Source organism: Microsporum canis, genomic scaffold, assembly GCF_000151145.1.
Source record: "Microsporum canis CBS 113480 supercont1.2 genomic scaffold, whole genome shotgun sequence".
Lineage (NCBI taxonomy): Eukaryota > Fungi > Ascomycota > Eurotiomycetes > Onygenales > Arthrodermataceae > Microsporum > Microsporum canis.
In genome coordinates, this window is record NW_003299168.1 from 3,437,467 (window position 1) to 3,452,896 (window position 15,430).

Sequence of the window (15,430 nt, forward strand, 5' to 3'; positions counted from 1 at the left end):
CCGCTCGCTATCCCTCCCCAGCTGCTTCGTCTATAAATATATTATGGTAGCTGCCCTAACGGCCCTCCGCTTCGGCGGTAGGCATCTCGCCGGACGCCAGGCTCAAGCAGTAATGCTACGAACTCCTCGCCAGCTGTCGCCGTTGACTGCCTGTCGTCAATGTCTACTACGGTCTGCCTCCCGCCCTCACCGTGCGGTCGTCTACCGCAGCTTTCACTCCAGTCCTGTCGCCGAGAGCAGCAACACCGACATCCAACAGCCGCTGGATAGTTTTCCCCGCCGACACATTGGGCCTTCGCAGTCGTCTGCTGAGGCAATGCTGAGCGTGTTGGACCCGCCAGTGAAGACGCTGGATGAATTCGTCCACCAAGTCCTGCCGGCTGACATTCTGTCCGCAAAGGAGCTTGGCTTGGCCGCTCCCAAGGAAACTGCCCCCAAACTGCCGCGGGACAGCCTGTACGGCGGACTGGGCGAGTCAGACATGATCAAGTTGTTTGAGGCGTACAGGAAGGACATTAATACCACCGGACGATCACACATCGGATGTGGTTACTACGGCACCATCGTACCGCCGGTCATCCAGCGAAATGTGCTTGAGAACCCAGTCTGGTACACAAGCTACACTCCTTACCAGCCGGAGATCAGCCAGGGCCGATTGGAGTCTCTTCTCAATTTCCAGACCCTCACCTCCGACCTCACCGGCCTTCCTGTTGCCAATGCCTCCGTACTTGATGAAGCAACCGCCGCTGCGGAGGCCATGACCATGTCGTGGGCCGCCCTGCCCGCGAGTAAACAAAAGCAGCCCGGGAAGAAGGCTTTCGTTGCATCCCACCTGTGCCACCCGCAGACCCTCGCCGTTATGAGGTCCCGTGCCCAGGGATTCGGTATCAATCTGGTCGTTGGCGATATCATGGCAGACGACTTCAAGCTCGTCAGGGACCAGGGCGATAAGCTGATCGGTGTCCTGGCGCAGTATCCTGATACTGAGGGTGGAATCTATGACTTCCAGGCTCTCGGTGACAAGATCCACGAGCAAGGTGGCATGTTCAGTGTTGCCACAGACCTACTTGCATTGACGGTCCTGAAGGCACCCGGAGAGTTTGGTGCTGATATTGCCTTTGGTAACTCTCAGCGATTTGGAGTTCCGATGGGCTTCGGTGGCCCTCAGGCTGCATTCTTTGCTTGCACTGAAAAGAATAAGCGAAAGATTCCCGGCCGTATCGTCGGCGTCTCCAAGGATAGACTCGGAAACCGTGCATTGCGTCTCGCTCTGCAGACCCGAGAGCAGCATATCCGTCGTGAGAAGGCCACCAGTAACATCTGCACCGCCCAGGCGCTTCTCGCAAACATGTCAGCATTCTATGCGGTTTACCACGGACCCAAGGGCCTGAAAGCCATCGCTGAACGTACAATGTCTCTTACAGCCCTTCTGAGAGCGAAACTGACCGCTCTCGGATTCAATGTGCCCGCCAGAGGCAACATCGGGGACAATGGGGTTGCGTTTGACACCCTCGTCATCGAGACTAGCTCACAGGCCGAGGCCGACTCCCTTATGGACGCTGCCCTCGCATCCTCCCTGTACCTCCGACGAGTCGGTTCAGCCAAAGTCGGGGTTTCCCTCGACGAGACCATGGGCGTGAACGATGTTGAGAAGTTGCTGTCCGTCTTCGCCAAATTCTCGCCCTACAAGGGTGCTGAAACTATCGACCTGGCCAAAGACGTTCAGCCTGTCCAGATCCCCGAGACTGTGCGACGAACTTCTGCTTATCTCACTCATCCTGTATTCAACAGCCACCACTCCGAGACTGAGATGCTGCGATACATCCAACACCTTGGGTCCAAGGATCTCTCCCTTGCACACTCCATGATCTCCCTCGGCTCTTGCACGATGAAGTTGAACGCCACCACCGAAATGCTGCCCATCACCTGGCCTGAGTTTTCCTCTGTGCACCCTTTCACCCCAACCCCCGCAGTGAAGGGATATATCGACATGATTGAGGATCTTGAGCAGCAATTAGCCAATATCACTGGTATGGCTGAGGTTACCATCCAGCCAAACTCTGGAGCCCAGGGCGAATTCGCTGGATTGAAAGCGATCAAGAAATACCACGACAGCCAAGGAGAGCCCGGTAAACGTAATGTCTGTTTAATTCCCGTTTCGGCCCATGGAACAAACCCAGCTAGTGCTGCTATGGCTGGAATGCGCGTCGTCCCAGTCAAATGCGACACCGCAACCGGTAATCTTGATGTTGCGGACCTTCGCGCCAAGTGTGAGAAACACAAGGATGAACTCGGAGCTATCATGATCACATACCCAAGTACTTATGGTGTCTTTGAGCCTAGTATCAAGGAAGTTTGCGAAGTGGTCCACCAGTATGGCGGCCAAGTGTATATGGATGGAGCCAATATGAACGCGCAGATCGGCCTTTGCTCACCAGGTGAAATCGGCGCCGATGTGTGTCATCTCAACCTACACAAGACCTTCTGCATCCCCCACGGTGGCGGCGGCCCTGGTGTTGGCCCCATTGGTGTTGCTGAACATCTTCGCCCATTCCTCCCTTCTCACCCGCTCAATGACCACCTGCTCGCGAAACGGCCTGCGTCCGTGGACTCTCCACCCATCAGCGCTGCTCCCTTTGGTAGCGCTAGCATCCTCCCCATCACATTTGCATACATCAACATGATGGGTGCTAAGGGTCTAACCCACGCAACCAAGATCACGCTCCTTAATGCCAACTATATCCTCTGCAGGCTAAAGCCACATTTCCCGATCTTGTACACCAATGCCAACGGCCGATGCGCGCACGAGTTTATCCTCGATGTGCGCCAGTTCAAAGCCACCGCTGGCATTGAGGCGATAGACATCGCTAAGCGATTGCAAGACTATGGCTTCCACTCGCCAACCATGTCATTCCCCGTCGCCAACACGCTTATGATTGAGCCAACGGAGTCGGAGAGCAAGGCTGAGCTCGACCGATTCTGCGACGCCCTCATCTCCATCCGTGGGGAAATCGCCGCTATTGAACGCGGCGAGCAGCCAAAGGAGAATAACGTTCTGAAACTGGCACCCCATACTCAGCGAGACCTCCTGACTACCGAGTGGGACCGCCCTTACACCAGAGAGGCTGCCGCATATCCTCTCCCTTGGCTATTGGAGAAGAAATTCTGGCCCAGCGTAGCCAGAGTTGACGATGGTACGTTTACGCTCAAAACTCCTTTTGTGTTAATTTTCAAACGGTCCTTAACTAACCTTGATATTTTCATGATAGCATTCGGCGATCAAAACCTGTTTTGCACCTGCGGACCTGTCGAAGACGCCACTGACTAGGCCATCCATAGTATACCCCTAAGTGCACTGACAACTCATCACTATTTTTTTTTTTCCTTGCCATTCTTTAACCCGAAAAGTTGACCCGTTTTCAAGTATAAAGCGGGAGCATTCCAGCTACCACTCATAATTCACCATTTATCATACTACAGCATGTCTTCATGTCCCAAATGTCTCAACACAAATACCCCGACTTCCTGTATCATTTCCTACCTCTTTTTGCCCATCTTTCCTTTTAGACCTCGCCTTACGGATAGAATCACGAGAACTTGCTTCAAATACTACAACACGCCTTTATTTCTTCAAGTCCACAGCCAGTCTTAACCCAACGCGGAATTTTCCACGCCTTTAAGCGCTCGAGGCTCTCGGCACCAAATAAGCTTAAGATATTAACGTGGCTTCAGGCCCACTTTTTACCTTAATAAATTTCGATCGGAAAAAGAAAAAAAGCCGGCAAAAAGATATTTCGTACTTCTATTACGATGCTGGCCAACTCCAGAATATGAGTTCTCCAGGGTCTCTTTCTTAGCATGGTGGATATTCATAGTGCTGGAGGATCTGTGTTCCCTCAGCCATGGCTCATGCCTACCCCTATAGCTTCTGGCGTCGAGAATGTTCCTACAATTCGCGCAATCAAACTCCACAATAATGGTTTGCACACAGCCCTAGAGTGCAAGAAGCGAGAGCCAAGTTACTGCGGGATAAAGGCAGGTAAATTCCAGGTATGGTCATAGTTGAAGACAAGCACTTAGACGGAAGGCCGATTATACACCCGTTTCTTTGTCTTTTCTGATAATAAATACGGGCCATTTTGGGCCGTACGAAGATTGCGGTGCTAACTTCATTATCTCACCATCTAGATTGAGAAGATGTAAAGATGTAATAATCTAGGATAAAGTACAGTCACTATTAAGTCGTTATACTAGTTAAACCTGGCACCTCCCATCTGCCCCAAAGAAGAAAAAGGAAAAGAAAAACAACACCCCGTAACCCCAGATGCTATTAAAAGGTGAAAGATAAACCGAGTGAAGCCCCTATCCATGCAAGGTTTCGTGGGGAGGTCTATTGCAACGTCGTTATCGACTGATTCAGTTTTGATGTGCCCGGCCATCCGGCTGATGATCTTTCTGGGCTGAAGGAAGGTAGGTCGGTGGTGGTGTCTGTGTCTGTGGATAAGGGGCACTGCCTGGTTTTGTCTGGCTCTCATGGGGATAGTATGGAGGAGCTGGAGTATTGAACTGGTCATCGTCACGCCGCAACCCGAGGCGGGCGGGTGGTATCGACTGGGAGGGATAAGGGTTCGAGGCTACCGTGTCGCCTACATGCTGTGGCACGCCGTACTGCGGTGCTATGTTCTGGCGCTGGAGCTGTATGTTCGGATGGAGCTGGGCGGGAGCTGCTCTATCGGCGCGGCTCCGGGCTCGGTAGAAGAGCAGGAAGATGGATACGACGAGGAGAGCGCAACTGCATGCGATCAACACCAGTCTTGTGCTATGTTCGACCTCTCTCTTGTGGTGTTTGTGCAGCGAGAGCTGGAGGCGGGCATGCAGAACAGCCATCTTGATGAAGTCTTTTGATGTGCACCAGTGAGCCGTAGCAAACAATATCCAAATATCGACACAGACGACTTCCTCTCTTCGAGAAGAAGACGCTGCCGGCCACATCTTATTTATATGGCGCGCAGTCACTGTGGCAGTGTCCCTTGTCCATTGGGGGCCAACATCTAACCCAGCGTGTTTAATTGGCATATAACAAAGACGGACAATGCCTGCCTTTATTAACGCACGGCAAGCTCATGTAATCAAGCATCGCTGAATGAGCGTATCAAGCTGCTCTATTGGCTCTGGAGATGTAGGGCGCAGTCGTTGAGGATGCATCGAGGTGATTCAGCGAAAGAAGATTCCCTGCGTTTGTCTGGACGGCTAGACGAATAAGCAGCATGCATGCATGCAAGGCAATGCAAGGCTCTCTCTGGTGATGCGAAAGCAATTTTGATCTGCGACTTCAATCGATATCACTCTGGTAAACAGTCAAGCGGTTGGCTTTTGGTGGCGTTGAACTTGGTGACGGAGTTTATGCCGGTAGAGTTGCAAGTGCCTAGGTAATTCCGGTTACGAAGACTCTTTTGACGTCTTCGCTCATTCGTCTTAATCATGACAGACAATAACGATATATAAATACAGACTTGGTGCTGGCCTGTTTATCTGTAGTTTATAATAACTAGTTTCCTGCAGGCTGCTTATAAGACGGGAAGACAATCGAAGAGCGGAGAGAGATGGACCAGGACGAGTTCCGTACGGCAGCGCATTCGGTCGTCGAAGAGAGTGAGCCTTGTTCCTTCAGATGATATGGGAGGAAGCAGAAGAGAAAAGAAGAAGAGACGAACAGACAGCTAATGGGCGGACTGCAGTCATCCAATATTTCAACAGTCTGCCGTCGCAGCAGGTCCTGCCCGATGTCGAGCCCGGATATCTGAAATCTCGTCTACCCTCGACCGCTCCCCAGGAGGCAGAGCCATGGAACCAGATACAGGCCGATATAGAAAAGAAGATCAAGCCTGGAGTCACTCACTGGCAGTCTCCCAACTTCATGGCCTTCTTCCCGGCCACAGTCACCTATCCGAGCATCCTGGGGGAGATGTACTCGGCCGCCTTCAACGCGCCCGCCTTCAACTGGCTGTGCTCCCCCGTCGTCACCGAGCTGGAGATTGCTGTGATGGACTGGCTTGCGAAGGCCCTGGGCCTGCCAGACTGCTTCCTCAGCACCTCTCCGACCAGGGGTGGCGGAGTGATCCAGGGCAGCGCCAGCGAGGCCGTCATCACCGTCATGGTGGCGGCTCGGGAGCGATATGCCCGCGGTATCGTGAGAGCAGAGGGCCTGGATGAAGGCTCCGAGCAGTGGGAGGACCGGGTCATTGAGGTCAAGTCCAAGCTGGTGTCTCTGGGCAGTGACCAGGCCCATAGCTGCACCGCAAAGGGGGCCCGTATCGTCAGCACCAGACACAGGACTGTCCCGACCCGTCTGAAGGACAACTTCGCCATGACTGGAGCTGCTCTCCGCGAGGTGCTGGAGAAGTGCGAGAGAGACGGCCTGATACCTTACTATCTGACCACCACCCTGGGGACCACCAGCACCTGCGCCACCGACCGGTTCGCCGAGATCAAGGCCGTCCTAAGCGAAAAGGAGGCGTGGAAGAAGATCTGGGTCCATGTCGACGCTGCATACGCCGGTGCAGCGCTCATCTGTGATGAATACCAGTACATCACCAAGGAATGGAGTGAAGGGGTCGACAGCTTCAACTTCAACATGCACAAGTGGCTGCTCGTCAACTTCGATGCTAGGCAAGTTTCTATTTCTCTCCTATCTCTCTTGTAAAGTTTTAAACTGACAATCTATAGCTGTCTATTCGTACGCAACCAGGTCGACTTGACCTCTGCTCTAGATATTACACCCCATTACCTCCGCAACCCTCACTCTGATGCCGGTGCGGTCACAGACTACAGAAACTGGCAGCTTCCGCTTGGAAGACGTTTCCGCTCCCTGAAGATCTGGTTTGTCCTACGGTCATACGGCCTCAAGGCGATGCAAGCTCATATCCGCAAGGGGGTAGACCTGGGCAAGACATTCACAGACCTCATCCGCAGCCAGGGTGACTTGTTTGAAATCGTGACGCCGCCTGCGTTTGGGCTGACCGTCTTCCGTGTTACTGAGGACGCAGCTCGGCAGGTGGGCGGTAGCGATAGCAACTCCGTTACCCGTGAGGTTTATGAGCGAGTCAACGCTGGCAAGGAGGTTTATCTCACATCTTCTGTCGTGGGCGGAATCTATGTCATCCGTGTGGTGAGTGCTAATGAACTGGCGGAAGAGAAGTATATCAAAAATGCATTTAACATACTCGTTCGTGTGACCAAGGAAGTGCTGGACAACCAAACAGCCATTACAAAAAACTAGAGACTTAAATTAACACATTATAGCTCCTTCAACGTTTAAGACTTAGATGTGTAGTTGTATCCGGCTGTTTCTACATGGTATAGATTTTAAGGTAGAAGCGCGGGTTATTAAAAAAAGGAATAGAAATCTATATATCAAACTAGGAAAATAGATACAGTCCTCTACTTCTCACATCAAATCGCATGCCAAACCAATCTACTGGTTCCAGATGGCGGTGATCATACCGATGATAATCTCGAACGTTTCCTGAGGACGACTCAAGAAAGGGCTGTGGCTAGACTTGATGTCCTTGATGTTCCAGTCCACTCCGCTCTTGTCCAGCATCAGGTTCTGGATGTCAGTAGGGACGCAACGGTCCTCGGTAGCCCGGATGTATCCACGTCGACCGCCGTTGTAGAACTCCTCTTGCCAGGCGGGAGTACCGCTGGTGCTGGTCAGGACAGACTTGGCCTGTGGCTTGAGGTCGTTAACAGCCTTTGCGGCCAGGTCGCTAGGGACATCGTGGTATAAGATCTCGGTGGGGTTTATAATATCAAGCTGTCCAGTAGCATCCTATTTATTCAATGTTAGAGGGAAATAAAGAGGGGATAAAGGTGTATACAAATCAGTAAAGTAAAACAATGAAATCACATACATCAACCTTGATAAAGTCATCGAACTTGCCGCCCATGGCAGCCAAGAGAGAAGCGTCCTCTTTGCCTAGGAAAGCAGCGATATAGATCAGGCCAACAATTCCTCCGCTGGAACCACGGTCTTTCTTGTTGAGGCCAGCAGCAGCTACACTCCCAATGCAGCCGCCAAAGGAGTGCATGATCAGGACAACATTCTTGCCATCGTCAAGCAAAGGGAGCAGCAGCTTCTCACGAACAAAGGCGGCATTGCTGGCGACTGTCTCGTCTTTGGGGGTGGAAGAGCCAACGCCGGGAAGTTGCAGGCAGGCAGTTGGGTAGCCGGCCTTCTCAAATTCGGCTAGGAAATCCTGGTAGTGGGCTGGTGTGTGCCAGGATCCGGGTACCAAGGCGATAGTTGGCTTAGACATGGTTATATTGGCGAATGAAAGTATTCGTTTAGTAGAAAGATGAAGTGCTGCTGTTGCTGGACTCTTTTAGTTTTTGGTTGCTTGATGAAAGGAAAAGTCATTGAATGGATGGGTATCCGGAGTTTCTTTTATATCATTGCATCTAGGTGCGGCTGAGCTGACGCTGGGCTTTGTATGTTTCGTAGTAGATGCCCCCACCTTCGGGAAAAGGGCCATCCGCTACCTGGGTGTGGCCAGCCAACACGGGGACTATTGGTATATTGGTATATTGTTCGCCAGATTTACCTTGGTTATGCCGATGCGGTTTCAAGATGTCGCCGTCTTTTGAAGATGAAACTAAGCCGATAGCCAGGCCATAACCAGCGAAACACCCTGGCTGCAAAGAAAAGTAAAGTCTCCGAGATTTTCGGTATAATATGCGACAGAGCTGGATAGTCATATTAAAAGATATTGATGCAGAGATTGATGTGCATTGAACATTTTGAACCGGCCAATGACCTGATTCATTGCGTTAGTTCATCAGCTATGATGAGTCTGGGGCAATTTATTGCTCGGCAATAACATCGCTATATGGAAGGGGGCTTTTTTTTCATCATGCTTTGTCGATCTATGATTCGTATTCTAATTCTTCGTGAAGAATGAATAAGGGACGGCAGACATTGCAGACCGGCGGATGGTGGGAAAGATCCAAGGTGGTACACACCACATCGCCCAGCATAGGCACCAGGTAAACCCAATCAGCCGTTGCCATAACACTGGCTTTCTGTTTCCCGCTCCCTTGTATACCTGGCGGGAGAATGACCCGGTAGCGACCCAACGATAGGTGGAACAGACCATGTCCTCTATAAGAATCCCCAGAGCTTGCACGGTGAAGAACATGGCAACACCGGATTCCCGATAAGGTATGTTTTGCATCCTATCTATTGGCAAATGCATCAGCCCTGAGACTAGAAAAGCCATTTGGATTCTGACGTATCGGATAATTAGTATCAATGCCTTGGATTCGGGCGGAACAGTTTTTGCAAGGGGTAGCCGTAGGATAGAATGAGTGATGAAGAAGCTATAGTTATCGAGGAGTACCCGTAGCTGTCGATGCCATACAACACTTGTCCGGTTAGTTGGTTAATTACCAAAGGGTTAATATACAAGATGGAACCCGGGGGACTTACCTCCAAAAGTTCCTTATGGAATACAACTCGGTCAATGGCCCAAAATAAGGTGGCCAGCTCTCGACAGCGCTGATACCCAGACCGACTGCCAGCACGGAGACCAGGTCGAAGAGTACAACCAGGTTCAGATATCCAGCTGCGGCGAACCCGATAATCGAGCCCAGGGTCTCACCAAGGTCCCGGCCAGAGAAGTCTCCTCCGATCAGTCGAGAAAGTATCCTTTCCTTGCCGGGACCAAACTTAACGCTCGCATCCTCTAGAGACTGGGATGTAATAAAGTCCAGGAGTAAATATCCGAGTATGAACCGTGTAGACCTGAAAATGAGAAACTGTTTTTTCGATACCAGCTTCATCTTCTCCCGAGAGATGTCAGGATAACCATCTTGCCGTCTATCGGTGGACAAGGCCTCGAACAGCCATGTCACCGCATTGTAGGCTCTTATGTGCCATGGTATAACTGCAACCACTCCATCCGTCGTCTTCTCCTTATAAGGCGCTCCATTTACGGATGCAGAACAAGAGTTCACTGATCCGCAAGTCTCCGGGCAGGACACCTTCGAGATGCAGAGAAGGTCAAACATCTCCAGCGCTAGACGGGAGCCATAGTTCACGCCAAAGACAAAGTTAAGCGGCATCACAGAGGTCGCGTAGACGGCCGTATAGGAGACGACGACCGTAGGCGCCAGCAGCACCGGAAGCAGCCATGCTCGAAGGTAGGACGTCGGCGGGACGTAGACGAGGGCGAGGAGGAAGAGAAGATGTGCCGTGACTGCGGACAGGTAGGCGATGAGCGTGTAGCAAGGCCAGCTCATCGCGAGCTTTTTTTTTTTTTTTTCACTTTCCCAGCTCCTTGAGACAAAGCCAGATAGCTTGATATTGTTCAGCTGGCATTGTAGGAGTTGGGGTTGTTGGTTATGGTGGTAAGGCTGTCATGGTCAACTGCTGTGGAAGGTTGTGTGGATGTCTGAATTTTGAGCCATCATTTAAACATTCGATAGAACGAAACCGTACTCTATAGACACCAACCCAACACGAGACCATGTTTGAAGTATTAGAAGTAATAGGAGACGAAGATGAAAGATATATTAGAACATAAACTAGTATAGATATATTAATCTATATACATTAAATGGATCTCAATATAGACCATTCCGCAACGGTTGCTCCTGTCCCATTGCCGGCTTTAATCTCAGCCGGTTCCAGGGCCTGGTTGCCCCTGATGAGGAGAGTCGCAAATTTGGTGGCAGGCACTGACGATGGTAGTGTTATGTTCGTCGTGTTCCCCTTGTAGGCCATGATCGTATTGAGATTTATCTTGATAGGGTCGTACGGGTCAGAAAGTGGTACCTTTGGCGTCTCCCAGACAGTGACTGTGCCGGGAGGCGTAGTGGGAGAAGTAGAAACGCTGTCGAGGTCTATCACAGGGTACAACGGCTCGTCGTGTAGGACTACCATTGCGCCGTGGGGTGGCGCCTGTGCCCAGTCGAAGGCAAAGCCGCTGATCGAGGATGAAGCGCTGTCTGGCAGTGAGACAGTCAGGGAGGAGGTCGAGCTCGCACGCAGAGGTTGCCATTTAGTCGAGGCAGCTCCGTCAACTGCAGAGATGGGGAATTGTCCCGGAGAGTACTCGTTCGGGGAGAAGACAGGCTGGCACTGGATGAGGTTGCCGCGCTGAGTGGCTATAGAGGCGGACTGGCGGTTGGGAATTACCAACTGTCCGCTTGGAGGTAGCGAGTACATGGTAACGTTGTTTTCGGGTCCAACGTGGACGGGGATGGGAGCATTCGCATACTTGGGATCCGCACTTGCTAGAGGGCGCCGGTTTGTCGCTCGCTGTATGGTGGTTTGGGTGTAGTTTGCACTTGCTTCAAGGGGCCAACCGTGCCAGTAGAATGTTCTATACCGTATATGAGGGATCTGTGGAGGTAGGTTGGGGTTCAGATGCAATATCCCATCGGGTATGAGCCGCAGCCCCAGGTAACCAAACACCGCAACCTGGTTAGCTCCGCCGTTTCCGGTCAAGAAAGGATACGCAGGATGCGTTCCCCCGTTGAGCGACCAGTCGTCAACCAGCTGTTCTGAAAACTGGAAGAACGGTGCTCGAACGTATGGGCTGAATGAATACTGCCCATAGGTATACGCTGAGCATCCAGATGGAGACACCTCATTGGCAACAATGGAGAATATAGCATAAGTCATCGCAGGCCCATTTGGCGACTGTTTTGCCGCATACTATACCCAGTTAGCCTGCAATAAAAATATGAATGACTCGAAAGAATGAAAACTTGATTGAAAATACATACGTAGTCCAAGTCTCGGAGAGCATCATCATGCGAGTAGCCTTCGGTAAAACGAAGAGGGAAGGTATTCAGAACAATATCAGCCTGTTTAACCTGGGTGCTTCCATTCATAGTCGTATACTCCAACGTCACCTGCGAGGTCGGATCTCTGGAGATGAGGACATTTTGTGCCATATCATTCCAAGTCTGGTTCTGCTCAAGGCCAAACATTTGTCGAAACATATTGGCGTACATCAGGGTAGACGCGATCAGAGGCATTGTATAGCCGCCACCGTCAACTGAGTTGGCATACTCGTCCTGTCACACAGTCAGCATGATAGTAGTTACCTGCGGGTAGCACCTACTGCCTTGTTTCAACATACCGGGTCTGTCATATTGGTTACTGTCCATTTAGTTCCGTTTTTCTCCATCAGCTCAGCAAAGAACGTCGCAATAGAGTTGTAGACCGGAAAAAGCTTCGTCTTGAAATTCTCCGTGTCTCCAGTCGTGACCCAATTGTTGACCATTTGCAGTCCAATGTCGCCATTCAAGTGATACTGGTAGTCAAAGCATGGTCCCGTAGCGGTGCAATTGGCGAATCTTCCGCTGGTCCAGGGATACGCTGCGGCATCTGATGAGAACTGCGTCTTGTTTTTTGATGAGGTATATTGCGTCTGAGCATTTCTTAGCGCCTGGCCGTACTTGTCGGCTCGATAGTTGGAGAATATCTGAGACGCTTCTGGGAAGGCTACCACAAGACCCGGCTGCATCCAAATATCTGCATCCCAAAATACTAACCCACCGTATGAATCAGATGTTAGCCCGCCGACAGCGATACTGCCACGGTTGAGGGGGGCATTCTTTGCTGCAGCTAGAGCATTGGAGCTAACGGTTGACTGTAGGAGATAGTAGGGATTCACAACTGCAACGATAGAAGACTCAATGATGTGGTGATCCAACGGAAGCCAGTTAGTCATGGGAACGGTAAAGTCCTCTACGGAGTCACCTGGAAACACAGCTGCCCATTCAGCAATGTGGGATTTCAGACTCTCCTCGTAGCCGGTCCGTAAAGCCCTCGCGGATGCCTCTTTTGCAGCCAGCCGGGGATTTTTAAACCCGTCTGAAGACGCGGCGCCCACGAATTTGTCTATCTTTGTAGTCTGTCCCGCTTGCAGCTTCACGCTGACGCTCTGGGCGATTGTAGACCCATTGGTGTGAAGGTAAGGCTTATTGGTGACAAGCGACGATGAAGTTAGGTCTACGCCTTCAGTGCCGGACATCTCCGCGTATATGAAGGCAGTGACGTTGTTGATGCCTTCAGGGTTCACAGAGGTATAGATTGCACCCCCATCCAGGCCTGAATCCTTGAAATCAGTCCTTACTGCAGAATATCCGTCCAGAACATTCACCACGCTTACATTTCCATCTCTAGATGGAGTTATTTCCATATGCACAAGAGCCTGGTTGACATGCAGCTTATGTGCTATTAGCTGGTAGAATATATCATATGTACCATTATGTTTCTCTGGGCTCCAAGTGTACTGCCACGTGAGGATTCCACCCTTCATGTCTAGGGTGGAGGTGAAGTTTGAAATCGTGGTGTTCTTCACAGTGGCATCGAGGAAGTTGCCGTCACCAAGGTCCAAGATCAAGCCGGACCAGTGCGGAACACCACTAATGAGGTCGCCTCCATACTTGTTGAGCCAGGGGAAGTTCGTGGCATCGATGCTCTCCTGGAAGCTGTAGAACTCGGAGATTGTAGCGAATGTTTGCCTTCGTGAAAACACCGGCCATCCGTTAATAACATCTCCAGATACGGGCACGTCCAGTTCGAAGAATGGTCCAAGAGCAGCAACATTGATGCCTAGGTATCCGTTTGCGATGGATCCTCGGGACTGATAATGGCCCTGATCGAGCTCTGTGGTCGTCAATCTCCAATTGGCAACGTCCCAAGTGACGCCCTTGAACCTGGTCGCATAGACGGGAGGCCGGCTGCCAGAGCTTCCATTTCTCACTGACAAATTGCGGATAAACACACCAGCATTCCTTTCGGCCTCTGTCTCAGCGACAACCGAGGTTGTGATTAATAGAAGCCACAATATGCTCCCAAGGAGATTCTGCAAATTATCGGTTAGAGGGGAATTGTAAGGAGTTTAAGGAATGCTACACTGAGTACACTCACAATACATGGTAGTTTCATTATTGATAGCATAAGTTAAAATTTCTGTGTATATATATGAGTATTGGTGTAGGCGGGACCGCGGGAGGTTTATATCCAACATCATAAACCCTGAAGCAAGGAAGCCCTGAAAGGCCGAAGTATAAAAATGCTACCTTTATCCCCATTTCGATGATGCAGAAAGGGTGCCAGCACAGGAACTGACAAAATCCAGGTTTTCCTTTTTCTTCTTCCTTTCGCTCCATGACGTTGATACTTTTTTAGCCGGACCAGACCAAGCTTGGAATGGCGATCAAGCTGGGGAAAAGACGAGCAAAAAAGCACAACAACAAAAGTGCGGTGCAACCTCGTATCGTCTCGGCCGTGGTAGAGGTTAAGATGTCATCGTTCTGAGTTGGCTTGACGGCCACTTCCGTCGCTTTTTTGTTGACTATACTCCGTACTCCGTATATAATGTTGACATGGTATGGATAGGCTCGTTCGGTGCAGATAATATCGAGTACCCATTGGATTCTAAACTGACTAGGCTAGTAATGTACTGTGTATAAGGTAATTAAACATAGGGAGCGATGACATTCAAGTAAAAAGATCTGCAAGCTAGTGCGACAGTTTGTACAAATCAATGACAATCCTTTAGTTGTATTGACTAGCCTTATATCCATCTTCGTAACCGTCATCCCCATCAACCTCAGCCAGAATTCCAAATGCGGGCAGGTATAGCAACAAGGCCTCTGAAAACAAGGAGAGCAACTCGAAACACAGAATTCACACGAGATTGCCTAAATAAGTGCAAAGGATTTTAAGAGGCGGCCCTGGCTTGAACTCCAAAATCAGAAATGGCCATATTCACAGAATTTGGACCACTTACTGAGTATATGATCATGCTACCATTTTAGCTTGAACACCTTTTGGGCTGACCGCTAGGTATTCAATCATCGAAGGGTTGCTCTTGGGTTTGCCCGGACAATTATGGATTCCACCATAAGTGGTATTCATCCAACCACCGCAGTTTGGACATCGATTAGCCATTATGGTTCGCGCAAGAGTGGGTCTCGAAAAATAAATAGAAAGTATCGATATTCGGAATGATCTAAAGGTTGAATAGTTTCAATTTGTACTTGATCGTATGGACAGTTGGTGGTATCGAGCTGTTATTTGGCGAGGATGAAGAATCAGAGGAGGCAAAGAGGGCTTTTTATATCCAGATTATTCCAAGCTGTTGTTAGGCTCCAGGGCTATCCTTTGCTGCCTAGTGCTCGAGTTAACGCCGCAGAGATGCAGATGAGGCTCAGACCGGATAATCCATCTTTGTCCACTGGATATTTTCCTATAAGGATGATAAGCAGGAAGACTTTTGTTGTCTGGAGAAAAAAAAATGTAACCACAGCTAGGCAGAACACCCACATTTTTTCATGCAATTTTGCCTTGTGATCATTTTGTCTGGTGTTCATTTGACACATTCATTGCATCACTCAATGATCACCC

General features: G+C 50.4%; 5 protein-coding genes across 5 annotated transcripts; 2 read left to right on the top strand and 3 right to left on the bottom strand.

Annotated features, from left to right (window-relative positions):
• Positions 1 to 43: 43 nt before the first annotated feature.
• MCYG_02754 (glycine dehydrogenase) lies at positions 44 to 3,328 on the top strand (the record flags this gene model as incomplete). Its single annotated transcript, XM_002849774.1, has 2 exons — positions 44 to 3,194; positions 3,270 to 3,328. 2 exons carry the CDS (start codon positions 44 to 46, stop codon positions 3,326 to 3,328), a joined length of 3,210 nt encoding a protein of 1,069 aa, XP_002849820.1.
• A 1,205-nt stretch (positions 3,329 to 4,533) lies between these two features.
• MCYG_02755 (aromatic-L-amino-acid decarboxylase) lies at positions 4,534 to 7,279 on the top strand (the record flags this gene model as incomplete). Its single annotated transcript, XM_002849775.1, has 4 exons — positions 4,534 to 4,896; positions 5,359 to 5,429; positions 5,758 to 6,652; positions 6,749 to 7,279. The coding sequence occupies 4 exons, from the start codon at positions 4,534 to 4,536 to the stop codon at positions 7,277 to 7,279; spliced, it is 1,860 nt and encodes a 619-aa protein (XP_002849821.1).
• Positions 7,280 to 7,474: 195 nt separating this feature from the next.
• On the bottom strand, positions 7,475 to 8,318 carry MCYG_02756 (conserved hypothetical protein; the record flags this gene model as incomplete). The annotated part of the gene is made up of 2 exons (XM_002849776.1): positions 7,475 to 7,831; positions 7,914 to 8,318. 2 exons carry the CDS (start codon positions 8,316 to 8,318, stop codon positions 7,475 to 7,477), a joined length of 762 nt encoding a protein of 253 aa, XP_002849822.1.
• A 621-nt stretch (positions 8,319 to 8,939) lies between these two features.
• On the bottom strand, positions 8,940 to 10,299 carry MCYG_02757 (Tri7; the record flags this gene model as incomplete). Its single annotated transcript, XM_002849777.1, has 2 exons — positions 8,940 to 9,378; positions 9,488 to 10,299. 2 exons carry the CDS (start codon positions 10,297 to 10,299, stop codon positions 8,940 to 8,942), a joined length of 1,251 nt encoding a protein of 416 aa, XP_002849823.1.
• Positions 10,300 to 10,612: 313 nt separating this feature from the next.
• On the bottom strand, positions 10,613 to 13,966 carry MCYG_02758 (acid trehalase; the record flags this gene model as incomplete). The annotated part of the gene is made up of 4 exons (XM_002849778.1): positions 10,613 to 11,719; positions 11,791 to 12,084; positions 12,150 to 13,883; positions 13,949 to 13,966. The coding sequence occupies 4 exons, from the start codon at positions 13,964 to 13,966 to the stop codon at positions 10,613 to 10,615; spliced, it is 3,153 nt and encodes a 1,050-aa protein (XP_002849824.1).
• Positions 13,967 to 15,430: the final 1,464 nt, after the last annotated feature.